Source organism: Hippocampus comes, unplaced genomic scaffold (genome assembly GCF_001891065.2).
Source record: "Hippocampus comes isolate QL1 unplaced genomic scaffold, H_comes_QL1_v1.1 scaffold107, whole genome shotgun sequence".
Taxonomy (NCBI): domain Eukaryota; kingdom Metazoa; phylum Chordata; class Actinopteri; order Syngnathiformes; family Syngnathidae; genus Hippocampus; species Hippocampus comes.
In genome coordinates this window covers 618,437-636,725 of record NW_017804846.1, presented here as the reverse complement: position 1 = coordinate 636,725, position 18,289 = coordinate 618,437, and the positions used below count along the sequence as shown (strand labels likewise).

The following is an 18,289-nucleotide window of genomic DNA, read 5'->3' as shown; positions in this document are numbered from 1 at the left end:
AGCACCAAGCCATCCATTCATCTCCACTGCTTATGCAGGGTTGTGGTGATTTGGAGTCAATAGAGAATCACAGTCTCCTAAATGATGTAACGTAATGCATCCCTGTACGTTCACAGAGAACAAAAACTGGCTAAACTGTGATCGTTTGTTGACATTCGCTGCACAGAATTACAATAACAAAGAATTAACTCAAGGACTGTGGGTGTGTCTGAAAATGTTTGAAGGCCTCTGTTCGTAGGTCAAGCACTCTCTGGTGAGGAATTAAAAGCATCGGGAGATATACGAGTGCTCGAATAGCTTCCGAGAATGACTCCTTGTAAAGGAACACGATTTCACTGCAATGATTTCGAGATGTTTAAGTCTTGGCCTCGTTCCAGAAAATTCTACTGTTGTGGCAATGTTGCGAAGTAACTCTCAATGTTATCTACGGGACCTCACTGCAACCATATCCTTTGTGGGGAAATGCACGCAACCTTGTCATGTTTAGCCTCGTTGAAATGTGTTAACCTCAACATCTGGTGTCTCCATGAAGTCCCATCAATCGTATGTACTGCCATGACCGCTTCATTTTGCCTTGTCAGCGATGTTGAAGGGTTTTGCCGCAACATGCTCTCACAGCATGACACACTGGATGGAGGTAGATTGGATATTCCTTTGTCTGATGAATACAACACTTAAAGGAAGAAATAACTAAATTCTGCTAGTTCAGCATTTTTTTTAAAGCTAGGGATAACTTGTCTCATGCAAGGGAGCGACTGACTCCACGTATCGACTCTTGCCGGGCAAGTCCGGATTTTGTCCTCATAACGAGTGTGGGGGGGTTTGGCGTTATGACTTAAGTGGCTTCTACTTGTGAAAGCAGAGCCCAGCGAGTAGGGAAAATAATTTGCTGCCCGTCATCAGAATAAAAGTATTTTTACTTGAGTTAGACACCACCACATCGATGACTTCAGACAGCGGTGAAATATATGCCGCATATCTGAATTTTACGCCATTAGCTAATACTATGTAACAAAACTTAAAGTAGCTAACATGCATTCTGATGTTAACTATAGAGTACATTTAAGCAGTGTATGAATCATAGAGTGTCATAATTTTGTGCCGTCATGAGCTTTATTAAATCAGTGGAAGTTTTTATTCCAGCTTGACCGCAAATTTCCCCAACTCAATGTTTCACAGATTTATGACGCTCTTTCATTCTTGTGTTGGGGCACATGTGAAGCTCGGTTGGCAATATAAATAATCGCACATGGGCTGCTGAGGTACTTTGAGAGGAGGTTTATATAGCTGAAACTAAATATTTAGTGCGATCTCCAGGGGAGCAGGATTCTCTGCGACAAGCTTTTAATGTGTTATTACAGCCATGGGAAACCGTGCACCCTCAGCCACAAAAATGCAGGAGAAGCAAAGTGCAGTTCATTTTGTATGGGGAAGACCACTGCAGAGAGACATCGCCGAGACTTTTGGACCTGATGTCATCTTCCACACTTGATGTGACAGTTAAATATGTTCTCATTAAGATTATTCACCAGTGGCCAGATGGTTGCTTTTTTCAAGGTATAGTTTACACATATCTAATTGGGAGGATGCCTTTAATTGTGAATCGAACGTATATAAATAACTTTTAACTTGTCAACTACTCATTAAAGTGCTAGTGTATGTCTGTGTTCATGAAAAAAGTATTGTGTGTTTAGTCATATTTCCAATATGCTAATGTGGCGGTTAACATTGAACTCTATGATCTCTGCCAAACAACAAGTTCCACATCCAACCATCCATCCATCCATTTTTGGATCCGCTTATCCTCACAAGCGTCACGGGACGTGCTGGAGCCTATCTCAACTGTCTTCAGGCAGTAGGCGGTGGAACCCTTAAACTGGTTGCCAGCCAATCGCAGGGCACACAGAGACGAACAACAATCCGTGCTCACACTCACACCTCGGGACAATTTAGAGTCTTCCATAAACCTGGCATGCGTGTTTATGGCATGTGGGAGGAAACCGGAGTACCCAGGGAAAACCCACACAGGCACGGGGAGAATATGCCAACTCCACACAGGAAGGCCAGAGTCAGAATCAAACCTTGCACCTCTGCACTGTGAGGCCGACAAACTAACCAGACAAGCAACGGACCGCCTACAAGTTCCACAGCAAAGATTAATTTGTGTGAATTTTTTTGCTGGCAACTAGTTCAGGGTGTACAGCGCCTGCTGCCCGAAGACAACTGGGATAGGTTCCAGCACGCCTGTGATTCTCGTGAGGATAAGCGGATCAGATAATTGATGGATATTGGGGGGCGGAGGTGGGAGGGTGCTGGCTGTTTTGGCGGTGTGATTCAGTGTCATGCGAATGCCAAGTACAGTTTTCTTACCATGATGACCCCAGGACGACCAGGGTTGCCAATTTATCGACTTGCTTAAATTCATCAACTTTTCCGATCACACCAGCAACTATTTCTAGCCAAAAAGTGGATCGCAACAGCATTTTTTTGTGGTGTTATTGGACACTTTGGGAGATTCTCAGACTCGGTTCAATGCAGGAGTGTTAGACAATAAAATAACAAACTATAAAAGGTTGGTGCCCCACTCTAATTTAACGAACCATTGAACACGTTTTGATTTTGGCGGACATTCAAAGCATCAGCCAATCTCGCTTAGTTGCCAGGCGTTCTGGTCTTTTAGGGAACTAATGTAGCTCCTTTGTTAGACACGTAAGCTTTTTTCATGTCAAAGTGGTTGTGCTTGAGCATGGCAACATAAATTCCTGCCCACATGCTATCCTTCCCCCCCCCCCTCCCATTAGTTGGCTCATTTTAGGGCCCAAAACAGAGCTGATAAGAGATCCTGGCAGCTCGAGGATTAACGTGCTAGGTCAGACTGTACCCCGCTGCTCTCCACCAAGGAATGCAAGCAAAGCAACAAGTAGGTAGGTCACGAACTGACGATTCATTCCATCTGCCACTCGCTCAATCTGCCAGCGAGGCTCTTAGCCAGCCTTTACTGTTGATCAGTTTATTCGGGAGTTTTTCGGGAGCACAGTGCAGCACTGTAAATGTGTATTCTTCTCAAGCAAATGCCCAGCTCTTGCCCTGAGTTCTTTTTACGTACTGTATGTAAAATAAATTACTGTCCTCTCCTCTTCACATCTGTTGTCTTGAGATGATATGCTCTGTTTTGGCTATTTCATTTTAAGAGGGCTGGGAAACAAGTTTGGTATTTTGATACAAGAGGAATGAGAGGCCAAGAGAGGACAGGGTCAAAAGTTGCATTTACACGGTGAAAAATTACAGTCAGTGGAATTTAACAAACAAACAAACAAACAAACAAAAACAAGCAACAGAGAACAACGCCAGAAACACAATTGCCCTGTTTTACAGAATAAAAATTTCCACTTTGCTTTTATTTTATTTTGTTGAGTATGAAAAGAGGACGCTCGGTCACCCAACTGTTAGATAATCTGGTAACTACAATGTGGTTGCTAATTGCAACCAGTAACACAACCAATTGCTCCTTTATTTGCATTTGACAACAGTGTGAGTTTCAGGTCACAATTAGTATTTGCCATCCTGAATATTGACTGCTTAACATTTAAGATGATAGGCCCAGACAATTTTGCACACAGATCAGGGAGAAACAAAAAACACTCTTAAGATACCATACACCAAAGGATAATTGGTCAGGATCATCTTTTAACGACATCCGACAATTGTGCCTTTGCTGAATCTGATCGTACGGGGCTAAAATTATCAAAGTAGGCCCGAGCATCGGGATGCATGTACCCAGCTTAAGTTGACCAAGTTGTGGAGAGGTGTGACAATTTGTCGTGTGCTCCTCTTTTCCAGTCGTGCGTGTACATAAAGGAACCAACTTAGGCCTGCAATACACTGTGCTTATAATTCCACAGATGGAACACACAACTTGTCTATCAACAAATGATGAATAAATTTGATAAATCAAAGCGTAATGGTTAAGTCTCTGAAATAGTCCAAAGAGGGACAGTGAGTCAATATATTGCATCCTTTTGCATCTGCGATTGTGCAATTATGTGCTTCACTGTGTGGGCTTTTTTGTCAAGGGACGAACACATACTGGAAGCCTTCCTTCATTACATTTCTCTCCCACACTCTGCTTCACTCCCAGGATACAAAAAGTCATTTTTTTGCCTCTGTGGGACACCACGTTTCTTTCATCCTCTTTGGTTTGGAAATGAGTATGACTTTCCTTCTGCAAGGGGAAAGACATTCCTCAAGGTCATTACCCCCCCACCCCCCAAAAAAAGAGCCACATTTGCTTAAATTAAATTCCCAAATGCGATGGTGGGAAGATTTGGCTCTTGAGGAGCATTAGCAAAGTTATTGCATTTTTTAATCTTTTTTTTTTTTTTTTTTGCTCCAATAGTCTGCTAATCTTCCGGTTCAATAAACAGATATGAGCTTGATTTTAAACACCACCTGCAACTGTGATGGATTGCTTCCAGACAAGAGAGGTACAATATGGGAAAAACAAATCACTGAGGAAGTACACATCACATTTGGATCCCACTAAAAGAGACATAATACTGAGCAAGAGAGGTTCCTTATTGTGGGGGTGATAATCTTTTCCTGCCTGGTAAAATCATTAAGATTTTTATCTATTCACCAAATGGAAACTTCATTTCCTGCTTATTTTCACTGCGCGGCCTACTGTCAAGTCACAGTAAATGGGGCAATGTGGCATTGTTAGGTTGCAGATTTGAAACAAAAACAGCCTTGCCACTTACATGCAGTGATTCGCTGAACCATTTGATGATAATTATAGACCGTAGATGAGGAAATCCCTCAATTCCTCGGAATTGTACGTTTAGTAACATTGCCATCAAACTACTTTCTCACGGAGCTGTTTACAAAGAGACGAATCACGCCCGATCTTTGCTTGTGAACGACTGAGGAATTCTGGGAAGCTGTCGAATTACAATAATGTCTGTCAGTGTTCTCGGTGCTCGGTTTGACTTGCAGAATCACATACCGACGTGTCTTCTTCGACGGGAGCCAGCCTCTGCTGATAAGCAAGGTTCTGAGCACCCCCTGCTGGAAAACTTTATATTGCACTCTGAAATAAAATACAGTAGACACTAAACTCTCGCTGTATCAGTAGAAAAGAACTTTCAGACATATATAAAAACTAAAACTATGGGGGGGGGGGTATTTCTATGTATTCACTTTTATCATTGTGCCATGCAAGGAGCAAGAGGAGTATTGTAGTGGAGAGGTATAAATTGATTCCAGGTCCAAGTCTGGCAAGAGATTCCCAAGGAGACCATGCATCATCTCATCAGGCCTCAAAACGTTGGATGGATGGCATACGGGCGTGTGGCCATCCACTCTACCGAGCCAGTGATCTCACTTTTCCAAGTGTATGATTCCGAGTTAACGATTTGGAGTCGATCAATCACTGGTGTTGTTGCTTTGCGATCAGCAAAGCGTGGTCTTCAGCCTTTTCGAGCAGCTTCATTAGACTTGTAGGTACTCAGAAGAACCAGCAACGATTGTGTATGTATTGTTTATAAAACAAACGTGGCTTGATTTTTTTTTTATTATTATTATTAATGTTGAGAGGCATACATTACAGTGCAAAATGTTCTTTGGCAAACATACAATACAAATGTCTGGATAGGTACTAGTATAGCCACGTTGACCAACTGTAAGGGACAGTGTTGGGAAGTCATGTTGGGTCTTGCAAAACACTGCATTCTATTGACACTTGGGAATGATTTAAAAAAAAAAAAGGGAAAAGGGGCACGTTACTGTCAAGGCGACCAGTAAAACATATTTCCCCAGGTAACAGAGACCTCATAGTGCTATGGCACACACAACGTTGGAAATGGGGCCAAATTACATTTTGCTGTTATCAGCTACGTACATACGCATTCAAGATTAATGTCTTGGAATATTCATCAGAACACTACATTCAGTAAAACGGACACACATTGAAGCATGTTAGACTACAATCGGGACTAGATGCTGGTGCAGGCAAGGAGAGACCTGTCAATGGACAGTTTCATGTAAAAACCCGTCCTGAATGGAACATTCCAGACAGTATTATTTCGATTTAGTGACAGATGCTTGCTCAGGACGTTACCGCATAAAGAAAACAATGGAGGGGAACACTGCGGCTGCTTTGTCATAAAACAGGAAGACAAAAAAACATGATTTTAAGTTACACACGTGAGCCAGTGCATTGAATGTAAGTTTTCTATGTACATTACTGTGTACAAGCCGTAGAATCTGTCTCGTTGCATGCAAAAACACTACGTAGGAAATGTGCTTTGATTGTCTGTATCCCAACGTTCAGGACCCTTCCCCGACATTATTTCCCACCTCTCATATGGCTTCCATTACAGCGGAATGAGGGTCAGAGGGTTAAAGAAACCTGTGCTCTGTTGGCGTGCTCGACTAAATGACGTAACGCCACTTTGGAAAAAAATTTGGCAATGAAACACGCACGGCAAAATCTCTCTAAATGTATCAGTACAAAAGAGGACCCACAAAAGGGGTTAAGACACTCCTGAAATGAAAACACATGATTTGCAAAAGTCTACATGTACATGTTTGACAACTGAATGCATGCAATCCAGTGCTGCAGGTCCACGGCAGGCAACAAAAAAAAGTCGACAGTAATCATTGCAGTCCTTCAACTGTGAGTAGTGTGAACTATGATGACAAATACTGTGGCAGTAGATATAACAGCATCACAGATGAAATGTGGTTTCATAGTTACATACATTCTAGATGTTACTCGCTAATATTTGGCTTTGCAGACTGAGGACAACACTGGGACTGACATGACGTCACAATATGACAGTATATAATCAGAAACGGCCGGCAGAGACATTTCGGAGCAGAAATCAGTAGACATCTCTCTTTTTTTTTACCTTTTAAAATTTCATAGGGTTTCACATTATGTTCGTTTGGATATAAAAAAAAATAATAATAATAACCAGACATTGAAGCACCTTGGATAAAAAGATGATCTAACTAGAAAACCTCTTTTAACTTGTATAAAATGATCTTCTCAATTGTGATTTAACATAAAAAAATAGGCAGATATCAAGCGGATATAGGCTGCTTTGCATACAAATGACAATACTTTGAAGGTATTTAGTGATTAATTCATTCATAAGGGTTAAAATAGCACCAGTTTTCGGCATCTCTAACCTGAGAAAACACTGGCCGGCCTCCTTTCAATCTATTTCCCATTCCTGCGGGCTGATGGCAACTGGCCCTGTGATTTGACGCCAAAAGGGGGGCAAACACAGAGACTGAATTGTTGCATTGCAGAGGCCTCAGGGAGCAGCGATGAATCCATTTTGTCCCAGAGGAGGCAGCGATCCAAACATAACAAAACATGACCCTCTCCCCTAATCACACACACGAAAAAGAAAGAATAGAAAAGAGAAAAAAATAAAATGAGGCTATTGGGTGTATCGAGGCAACTGGTGGCCAACCGACACTTTCAAGATTCTCCTCCTCTCGGTGGAAGTCTGAGTGTTTCAGACGCTTGAGTGTGACTGGCGGGAGGTCCTGAGGATTACTCATGGCTGCTGTCTGCTTTTTGCCACTTGGCTACATCCAGGCACACGGGGCAGCAGGCGCCTTTTAGCTTGACAGACTGTGTGCACTGGGCCGTCGGACAAGACTCCACAAAGCAGGTCACTCTGGTGTCCTGCGGGAGCAAAGAAAGAAGGGGGCAAACGGGTTAGTTACTTGATGAGATTACGGAGGATTGAAAAATTCCCTGTGGTTACAATTGGGAACTCCAGCCGACAATAGAACAGGAAGGAGACCAACCAAACAACTGTGACACACCCTCAGTCGTCAAACATTTTGGCTTTTGAGCATTTTGAGAGCAGTCCGCAAATTTCAAGGGAAAGTACAGTGGAAGTAGAATGCCACATAAGTAGCAGAAAAAAAGCCTCGAAAGTGGCAAAAAGCTTTAACAACAATGCAATTCGTTGTGTGGGTCACTTGAGCAAACCGAACATCAGTGAAGTGGACCTTTGCTAAAAAAATGCTAAGCTAACTAACCAACTAACTAACTATGGATATACAGTATATAAAATAATTTGGACTGCTGCATTACCATGAGTGACAGCAGTGTTAGCCGACCTAGCTAAGCTAGCTAAAACAATGTGGTCAGTTAGACCCATTCAGTGTAACTACAAGAGTGCCGGAAGGTGGACAAGAGGGATTTAATTGTTCTTGAGAAGTTGTGGTGGAATTTTCGGCCAGAGCCACGGTGAATGAATAGCCTACGGGGTCGATGAGCAATGTCCGACCATTGTATGCAATTTTAGTTTTAGTTTACTGTGGTTACTCCTCCTACGACGGTTAATAATTTTCCAAACCTTCAAATATTGCCGTATTATTAAGAAAGGTAACCATTTTATTATCCTGAAGAAATGAATGTGCTTTTCATATGGTAACATTTTTGAAAGGAGAAAAATATTAAGTAAGGCAATTTAAAATGCACTGTAGAAAGGCTAGTAATGAGCCAACATTTCCATAAGAAGAGAAATCTAACACTATTGTCTATCTTTATACTCTATCGAGGTACCTATGTGTGCTGCAAAATGTGCATTTAATATTTGGTGGTTTCCTCAGCATATGTTGACCTTACTTTGCATTCACATTGAGTGCACGGGTCTTGCTTCCACCGCTCTCCATCTGTCCGCTCACGCCCGTTACTGTCAGTGCAGTCAGTCTTGCTCAGTCGGGCTTCTAGTCGTTTAATCTGAAAACATGAAAGGACAAACAGCGGACTCAAAGGCTGTTTCTGCGGGTAGAAACCACGCCAAGCTGGACATTCTATTGATTTGGTCTCATGCTGTGTTTCTTGATTTATTTTTGATCGGCTGTCCTTAATGTGTCAAAAGTTGGAGTTATTTCCTGCCTAACTGGTTTTTAACCCTTGTCATGTCTGTGTTCTGACAGGTACAGAGTATGATAACTTTAGCATACTTTGTAGCAAAGGTCAGGGGCACCGAGGCTCCAAATGTACAAAAATAATACAGCTGGAATTCGAACAAAATGTTTGGAAAAGGAAAGGAATGCACCGACGTAAAATTATATCAAACACATGTATGCTTGAAAAAAGGGATCAAAGTAAAAACTATGCAATGATCACTTGCCATAAAACCACTATTCTGACTCGAACACTGTACTGCACGTCAATAATCTGACACCTAACGTGACTCCTAATCTCCAAATTGTCTGCGGATACAGGAATTTACCTGTTTGCGTAAGCTTGTGATTGTCTTCTGCATGTCAGAGACAAAGTCCTGGAATTCGCTAACTGGGGTATCAGTACTTTTTTTTGAGGTCACAGTTACATTAACATGGCTTTTTGTAGCTTCTTCCAAGTGACTGCAAAACACAAAGACAAACAAAAATAAAATTAGCATACAACACCGTATTCACACGGAGATGAAATTATAAATGGCCTGTTGCTGCGAAAAATGATTCACACGGCGCGTGTGTCACCTGTTTTCCATGAAGCTGTCAGCATGTCTGCCGTCTTTGTAGCTGTGATCAACTGATCTGCGCCCTCTAAAGTGGTAGGACAGTGCGTTGAACTGACCTTTGGTCCTGCAGTCTGCCAGTGTGGAAAAACAACAAAGCAATGTGGCTCACTTGGTGTGCACAGCAACATGGCTTCCATGGGATTTTGTTCTTAGCCGAGTCTTTATGTATTGGAGTAGGTATGAATACAAACCCAAGCAGCAAAGTCATATTCAACATCATAAATCTGCATTTTTAACGCTGGCTCATCATTTAAAAACAAACAAAAAAAAAAAACACCGTTGTCTGATAAGAAAAAAGAAACCTTAAACCTATTACACCTAATGAGAAGACAAGATGAATGTCATAGCGCTACCCATCACCATGTTTTTCTTCCATTTAAAAACCGGTCTGGTAACCATTAACCGCGAAAAACGAGGGATTACTGTAAGAGTTAGAGACTTAACAATGTGGGAATGCTGGTTGCTGCAGCTGAAAAGTGAAAACATTTCAACCCTGCTTCCTTGTAAAGTAGTGAGGTAGGAGCATGACCTCAAAACAACGTGCACTTTCAAGACCGTACAGTTGAACTTTTATCTACTTTCTGAACTCCGTTGATTCAGAGCGCGAGGCAATGAGTAATCTCAGAAGCTTTGACACGTATGAGAACTTACACAGTAACATAGTTGGTCGTGTTTTGTTAAAAGAGACTGGACACAGTCTTGTTTACCTTAAAGCAGACAGAGGACCCAGCCAAACCCTTAATCTTATATCAACTCCACTACTTCCCACTGCTTGGGATCACTTTGCGCATGTGCTCCAAAAACAAAAGGAAAACCTGGTATACAATAACAGCAACAATATTAGTGCAGATTAAAATGAAAATATAGAATCCTTTAACAATCTATGTATTATGTACGTGCTGAAATGATTGATTATTATAAGCGCTGTGTCCCCTTACACATAAAAATCATACCTCATGTTATTGTGACACTGCTCTCAATCTTTGATGTGGCACTGTGAATCTTTTAGGCGGTTTGTCATAGCACCAAGCACAAACTTTGATGCGTATGCGGCACCGTGGGACTTTTCGTCCACAAATTTTAAGGAGCACACGTACAAAGTTTTGGTCGTCTTTTTCACATGAACATTTTCAGACTAATCCTTCTGTAATTCTCAATCCTGCTGGGGACTGTGCCAATGATCACATCAACAGTCTCTCCTCAGCCGGGGAGGATGAATGTTTAAAACATAGCTCTTGAAGCCACAGACACGACTTCTGGTTGTTTGCCAACAAACTCCCAAGCCGTGCAAGACATTTTAAAAATTCGACATGGGCTTATGACCGGCAAAAAAACCTTTCAAATAAACCGGTCTGGGAAACGAAAGCCCAATGGCTTACCGCGACTTCCGGTGTATTCCAGGAAGTTGTGCCTATAATTGTTTTTCTGAGGAGCCCTCAAGAATAAGGTGGATAGCCCTTTCATGTACCAGACAACATTTTGTTTAAGACTACTGTATATCTGACTGTATATCGAAAAACATGACTTCCTGTTGTGTGCTGATGCTAAAATAAAAGGCAAGAAAGAAAACACTACAGATATGATCGTTTTCTGGGTTGCACGCTACAAATGAAATCAATATTATTTTGACAATGCATTTGGGTCAATAAATACGAAAGAGAATATAGGTGTGATGAGGATTCTTACCTTCACAGCAGTCTTGCCACATCCGCAGGTCGATCTGTGGGATGTTGTCGCAGCTGCCGTAGCCATGTGGCACCTCAGCCACCCGAAAGGCATCGCGCTGCACACGTGTGATGTTATCTCCGTTATCGCACAGCACCCGAGAAAGAGAGGCCTGCTTCAGCTGAGTCAGTTGGGCTGGCGTGAACGTTCCTGGGTTTTCATACCAGAACCTGCACAATACATCGGTGGATTTGCCAGATTCAGAAATAACCAACCAAGCAGTAAAATTCAGTTCAGTTCGGTCCGCATTTGATTTCCGACGTTTACATGTTAATGTTCCACATCTGACCCATGTTGTTCCAGGCTTCTTTCATGGATCGGTTGCACTAGTATGTTAGGGTAGTAACATTACTATTTTTTTTTTACTATTGTGTTTCATGAAGTACAGATACAGAAATAAAGCTTTGTTAACAGTACCTGTCTCCATCCCGCAGGCGTTTGAACTGCGAAGCCAGCAGACACATGAGGGTGGGCCCGAGTCGACTGCCAGGAACCAGGTCTTCGGCCATCAGGGCAGGGAACAAGTCGATGTTCAGAGGAGTGCCGTAAAGCCTATCACACAGTATATATGGTTTGGGTGACTTCAATCCACAAAGTACTCAGTTCCAGTGACTCATTCAAAATTGAGCAAGAGCTGATTGTAGCTCGAGAATCACCTCCGAAGCTTCTCTCTGACATCAGGATTCTTAATCTCGTTCCTCAAATCCTCAAAGTTCCGAGCCGACGTTAGGTTACAATAGGTCCTGTAATCGTTATATGGCGGTATGCCATGATCTCTTCCTCGCTGTATGTTCATGGCTGCCAGGTCCAAGGCCACAGCGTGGACCATAGAAAATAACCTCTCAGTCAACTCTGTATTGAGTAGCTGCGAGGAGACCCGCATTTTACCCGCCACGCCAAAGAGCCCGCGGAGGAGCGGGTCAATGCCACCCTCGTTCACGATGCGAAAGGGCGAGAAGAAGGCCCGATGCAGAGAGATGTGACCCTGCTGGATGGGCTGGAAGTCTTCATCTAACCTGTAGAGTATCGGGTTAATGAGGGTGTGCCCAAAGCGGAATGCCGCGGTGGCGAAAGCATTGAGGATGCCCGCGTTAATATTGGGGTCATAACCTGTATACGGCCCCATCATCTTCATGCCTGCCTCGCCTAGGATCTAGGAAACAGAAAAGAGTTCTGATCATCCGTATCAACGGTACCAGCTGTTACCTTTCAGTTTTCAAGCGAAACGAGTCAAGACACAAGTGTAGAATGGCATCGGAAAGGAATTGTTACCTTTGGCAACCAGTGACTATATGTGATGTGTTGCATCTGGGCTCCCACTATCTTCCTGGCCTCGTGGTAGATGGTGTCCCCATCCCAGTGGGGGTTCAGCCTGAGTAACTCTGTGGCTATGCGGTTGTGTTCCCTGAACCACACAGTGTGCATGGCGGTCAGTCCCAGTTGTTCGTTGGCACGGTGGTCTCCAGCCAAAAAGCAAGGAATCGGACTCTCATTCTCATCCCTCATACACTCAGTGGGCGGTCCTGTGGCGAAAGGCAGCAGTGGCTTGCCTGTACGCTGGATAATTCCCTGCCGGAGCAAACCCCGTTGGCTGGCCAAGTCGCGGATCTCCTCAGATTCATGGCGCGAACTACCGTAGACATTTGAGGCGTCAATGTAGGCTGTGAGCTGGTTAATTTGCTCTCTTGGGTACACGCTGTTCATGAGTAGAGATGTCATCCCACTGCCGCACACCGGGCTGGAGCGCACAAAGAACATGCAACGGGCACCGCTTCTCAGCTGTCGTGGATCGTTGGGAGGGAACTGGATGGGGAAGCACGGCGGGTCATTGGTGCAGACCTGAGTGCACAGCTGTCCGTCAGAGAACCGCGACTGGCTGAGGGCCGCCACAGTTGAGTCCAAGTCGTGATCGAGAAACTGACCCCACTGCATGAGCATGTGGGTGTAGTGATCATCCGGAGTGATGGACTCCGTTCCAATCATTGTGGTCGACACCAGCCTCGGCAGAGGCAGCCTGTAGTTGTTGTGTGCCAGCTCAGTGGCTCCCCTTGGCAGATTAAAACCATTATCATAGACTGACTTCAAGAGTCGTTCAAAAGGGGTAAGCGAGGCGCCCCACATGGCGTGCTGCAGGTTGTTGCAAGTTCCATCATGAGTGCGGTACTTCTGGTGGAAGCAAATGTCGGAACAGTTGTTGATGCGGCGGTGGGCTGTGCAGCCCGAAAGGTTGGCGATCACGTCCAGAAAGTGTGGGGACACCAGGTCATTGTAGCGAAACTCTGTAGGAGCATAGAGGATATCCAGTATGTGGACAGACTGCGTTTGGGATTGCAATTCAAACAAAGTGATTGACAATTGTGAAAATAAAACCGGGATTCTTTGTAACTCAATTTCTCGAGTAATCACACATGAGTTTGCGTGGCCAAACTCAAGAACGTCTGGATGAGTCATTCATCTGTCAGTGTCTTTTCTTCAAACACCCTCTTCTTTAAAAGGGAAACACGTCTTGGACCTGCACTGTACATTCGTTGGACCTTTACTAGGCCTCTGCATCCAATTTTACAAATGGCTGGTTTGCGTTTTTTGACAGATGACTCATTCAAGACAAAACACAAAATATGCGCCCTGTTCTCCAGCAGTGATTGATGGTTGAGCAAGTCGCTCAATACCAAGTCAATCATTCGATCCTCTGGCCTTGCTTAAGAGAAGACAGTGCTTAGATTCATAACTTATCCACATTGAAACGCTCTTCTCATTGACACTGGGAGATGTGTTTTTGGTTGAATTACTGGGAGACTTACTACATGGGCACAGTAGGAATATTTCACAAGGAACCATTAGATCGGCCATCCCTTGTACCATTGTGTTGCTTGGCAATGATTCGGGAAAGAGAGCCATTCCTTCACATGAATGCTTGCGAGGTTTTGAATCGTGCTTTGGGTCAGGGTGCTTGCATATTTTTTAGTTTTTTTTTTTAAATGACGCCTCGAAATGGCCTTTAGGTTTACAAGCTAGCGCGTCTATCCATGCAGTGCCAGTCCTGTCATCGGTGACCAGTTTAGGGTGTAACTCGCCTGTCAATCTAAGTCAGATCGGATAGGCCGCAGCTTCCCAGTAACCTGAACCAGGATAAGCAGTAAAATGGATGTATGGATCAATTATGAAATATGTACCCTAGATTTAGAATCAGAACAGTTGATTGATATGCTAATCAGCCTCACCAGTGCCGTTGGTATCGACCATGAGACCCTGGTTGACATGGTTCTGGATGAGAAGCAGAGTCTGCTCAAAGATCTCGCCGGCACGAGCCTGCTCCACAGTGTACGGGTCACGTGGGTAACGGAAAAGCGTAAGTAGCTCTCCCGGGGTACGAGGCTGACTGCAGTGATAGGGAGATGTTGGAGAGGCAGAAAACAGGAGTGGAATGAAGAAAACAGTAATTATCCAAATATTTCAAAACTAGGTTCAGACTTGAGTGGAAGAGGACCCAGAAAATGACAATAGTTAAGAGTTGAACAATCACCCTGAGAAGCATTAGACTGTAGATGTACATGGACGATGAAAGCCTTGTACAGTAAATGCTTCTGTAGATCTTGCAGGTAATACATCACTTCCAAAGTTGGACATGAGGGTGTGGCAAAGTGTGAACATATTCAGTATACCATTTCAACTCTGCCTAAGAGAGAGCTATATAGCAAACAAAATTCCTTTTACTCCAAGCACAGTGATGTCATATTATGGACTGATGCCAAAGCCAACATGAATACCTCATTTGACATGTTAAGTACTGAGACGCACATTTGGTAGCAACACATTACAGTACAACCTATATTTTTATTTTACGCTTGGTCACGCAGAAATAAATATATACCATACAATGCACAAGTAGTGTAACAAAGAAATGAAATAAAGCCACAAGGGAGACTGATTTGCGCATATTGACTCTTTGAGAAGTTTCTTGGACAGACGTCTTCGACAAACAAGAGTCATCCCGTTGCTTCGATTCAATGGAATTCGTGTTTACAACTTTATATTTTTACAACTCATCGTAATGTGTCACAGAGCTTTATGATTTTCAGTCAAATGACAGTTTTGACACCTGGATACAAGTGTCCTGTAATAGTCAAGAAATTGCTCTCAGATCTGTATGGCATTGAGAGGAACACAATCAGTGTACTATGCTATCCTAGTAATGAATGCACCAGCAGTTTTGCTGGATCAGTATATTACTGTTTTTTAGTTCATCTGATCATTTTTGCCGGCAGCCTGCGATTGCCATTTAAGACTACGGCTGGAAATCCCCTTGTCTGATTTTTTTTGGGTTGGCGGTTCAAATTGTGTGCATTTGTGTTCTTTGTTTATGTGTTTGTTCTTGTTCAACGCATCATGCATGCATGTGTAAGCCAAGTGCAGCGCCGTGTGCACATGCCAAGATCAACACAACTGCTTACCGCATTTTTAAACAGGATGGAAACACTTAAGAACTATACAGAACTTGCCAACAGTGACGAAGATCAGTTCTTTATCTATTCTACAACCAATAAACTCCGGCCAAGATGAGAAAATTGGTAACCTTGATTATGATTAAACTCAGCGCATCTCTAAAGAAGTCTGCAGCAAGGTCTTGTGGGCCAAAACATTCTAGGACGAAAATCAGGAGATGTAATTAATTTGCTGGGATGTTGATATACAACCATTGCCATACCACATGCCGGTAATTCGGGCCACCAGTATGAATTGTTGAAGGGCAAAGAATGTCGTAAGCCTTTTATTTACAATGGCACCTCGGGTTACGAACGATTATTCATTCGCAATTTGCGTTACGCACGAAATTTTTGCAGAAAAATGATCTTTGTTTACATTGTATTTTTGGTATACCGTGGCATGGACAAGCGGATGATCTTTGTTGTGTTTTTTCTCGGGCTGCATAAACATCATTGGCTCTACGAAATCACGCCAAAATAGTCAAATTCATGCCGCGGGGTGGAAGTTCCACCCATACGTGCATTCAGTTGTAGTTGAGTGAATGTGGAAGTAGGTCCCATGTTGACGTGTTGAACTTACACAAGTAAACAAAGCACAAAACTAAAGAGTCAAAATGTCTCTCAAGGAAAAGGAAAGAGTGTTGGGAACACTCGTCATAGATTATCAGACTGATTTATGAGAAAGTGCTCGCTGGCGATAGTGTGAGCGAGGCAATCAAAAAATTGTCAAGATGATCAAAATAAATGTGCAGCAAACTGGCCAAGAAAGCAATTAATCTTTGTGATGTCCAACTTTGTGATTTTTTTATTTTTTTTTTGTAGAAAAAGACGTTTGCATGGATCAGTAATCCAAAATCAACCTATCAATTATAACAAAAGTCAGACAGACATGACTTTTTAAGGATGTGCGGCAACTCTGTACAACCACATAATTAGGAAATTGATGAAGTAATTTCACGTGGAGCAAATTTACTCGATCTTGTAATTAATGTTGTGGCCAGTAAAGTACAATCTGCATAAGTCACAGCTTACCCATCAAACAAACGTCTCCTTGTAGACTCAATTGCGCTGTCCACATTACGAATCGCTTGCTCTATGGACGAGCTCACAAAGGTGTCGCCCTCTCTGCTCACTGCTGGAACTGCAAGACAAGAAGACAGGGGTTGTCGTTCAGAAGCACACACTTGAATGCAAACAAGGCCAATACTACATGCAACATGGCAATGTCCCCAAATATACAAAAAAATAAAATAAAATCTCACACATGCTAATAGACAAGTTTCAGAATGACTCGATTGCTATCCGTTTTCTAATGGTTTCATTTTATCTCTTTAGCTGCTCCCCTTGGCTTGATACTTTGTTGGCTAATGTAAGAAGAGAAGAGTGTTAGTCATATTGATAGAGTAATGCATAAAGAACTGGCTCTGAAAGAGAGGGAATTTATTTTTCGCTCTCTAGAACAGTGCAGAATCATGTTTACAAGTTGAATTTGATAAAATGAAATGATAGTGCATAAGTATAACCATGTTGCGACTCTCCCGGCACATTACCCTTATTTGAATTGGCTGTTGCTTCAAAATCAAATATTTTCAAGTATATTACAGATGGCTTTACATCAGCTTCATCACTGGTTCAGCAAGTAATTTAATTTGCTAGGCCATGCTTGGGATGTAATCAATTTCTCCTCCTTGAGGGCTTTTTAACTCAATTTCTCTTGTCTTAAGTGCTGTAAGGGTAATACTGAAAATAGTTTTATAATTTAGTAAAAAAAAATATTGTAGCATAAAGACTTTATTCTGACATTCCCTTCTGACTTTTTAGAGTACAGTAATCCCTTGTTTATCCAGGGTTTCCACTCTTCCACTTGCTTTTTATTTATGGACCTTTTAATGACTTTTGAGGACCAATTTGGCAATTTTTAAGGACCTTTTCTCCATTCAGCGGGGGATTCACGGTGGATTTAATGCCCGCTCAGCAATACATGGGCTGAACAGAAAGCCACATATCACTGAGCTGGTCAAATCATTGCTGCCAAAGGAAGGAGACATCTTTATTTTTAGGGGCAATCACTTAACCCTTTATTTGACATACTTATGTCAAATTTTCACTTTCCTACCTGTATTACAGGTAGGAAAATGAAAAAAACTTTTAAATTAATTCTCAAATAAAACACACAAAGAAAAATTTAAATTGAGAAAATATAAAACTTCAATTTATTTTCGAATAAACACAACACTAAGAACAGAGCTAATGGTCATATGGGTCACCTGGACAGGGTTTAGAAAAATCTGGTTTCACTAACAGTAGTACTGATTGCCCATCTTAGCAGTATCCAGTATACCTGAACAGCTGAAATGCATGTCAGAAGTCTAAATCCCAAATGGTCCAACCCTATTATTTTCCCTCATATCACCTTCAATGATCAGACATGTTTTATAATTACAAATATGAAACTGATATGGCAATTAGGGAATAGCAGACAGTGACTTAGTTTTCTCCTCAATCTCTTTTGCAAGTTCTTGG

The 18,289-nt window shown here is 42.4% G+C and overlaps 1 protein-coding gene across 2 annotated transcripts in view; it reads right to left on the bottom strand.

Annotated features, from left to right (window-relative positions):
- Positions 1 to 5,522: 5,522 nt before the first annotated feature.
- Positions 5,523 to 18,289, bottom strand: part of pxdn (peroxidasin) — a 52,396-nt gene continuing 39,629 nt past the window's right edge. For both annotated transcript variants that reach the window (XM_019876597.1, XM_019876606.1), the window contains 10 exons: positions 16,799 to 16,907; positions 14,504 to 14,661; positions 12,555 to 13,561; positions 11,939 to 12,435; positions 11,700 to 11,834; positions 11,244 to 11,452; positions 9,517 to 9,628; positions 9,267 to 9,399; positions 8,654 to 8,767; positions 5,523 to 7,699 (listed from right to left, as the gene is read on the bottom strand). In XM_019876597.1, the coding sequence (XP_019732156.1) occupies positions 7,565 to 7,699; positions 8,654 to 8,767; positions 9,267 to 9,399; positions 9,517 to 9,628; positions 11,244 to 11,452; positions 11,700 to 11,834; positions 11,939 to 12,435; positions 12,555 to 13,561; positions 14,504 to 14,661; positions 16,799 to 16,907 (2,609 nt within the window). In that variant the 3' untranslated portion in view covers positions 5,523 to 7,564. The remainder of the gene's footprint in view (positions 7,700 to 8,653; positions 8,768 to 9,266; positions 9,400 to 9,516; positions 9,629 to 11,243; positions 11,453 to 11,699; positions 11,835 to 11,938; positions 12,436 to 12,554; positions 13,562 to 14,503; positions 14,662 to 16,798; positions 16,908 to 18,289) is intronic.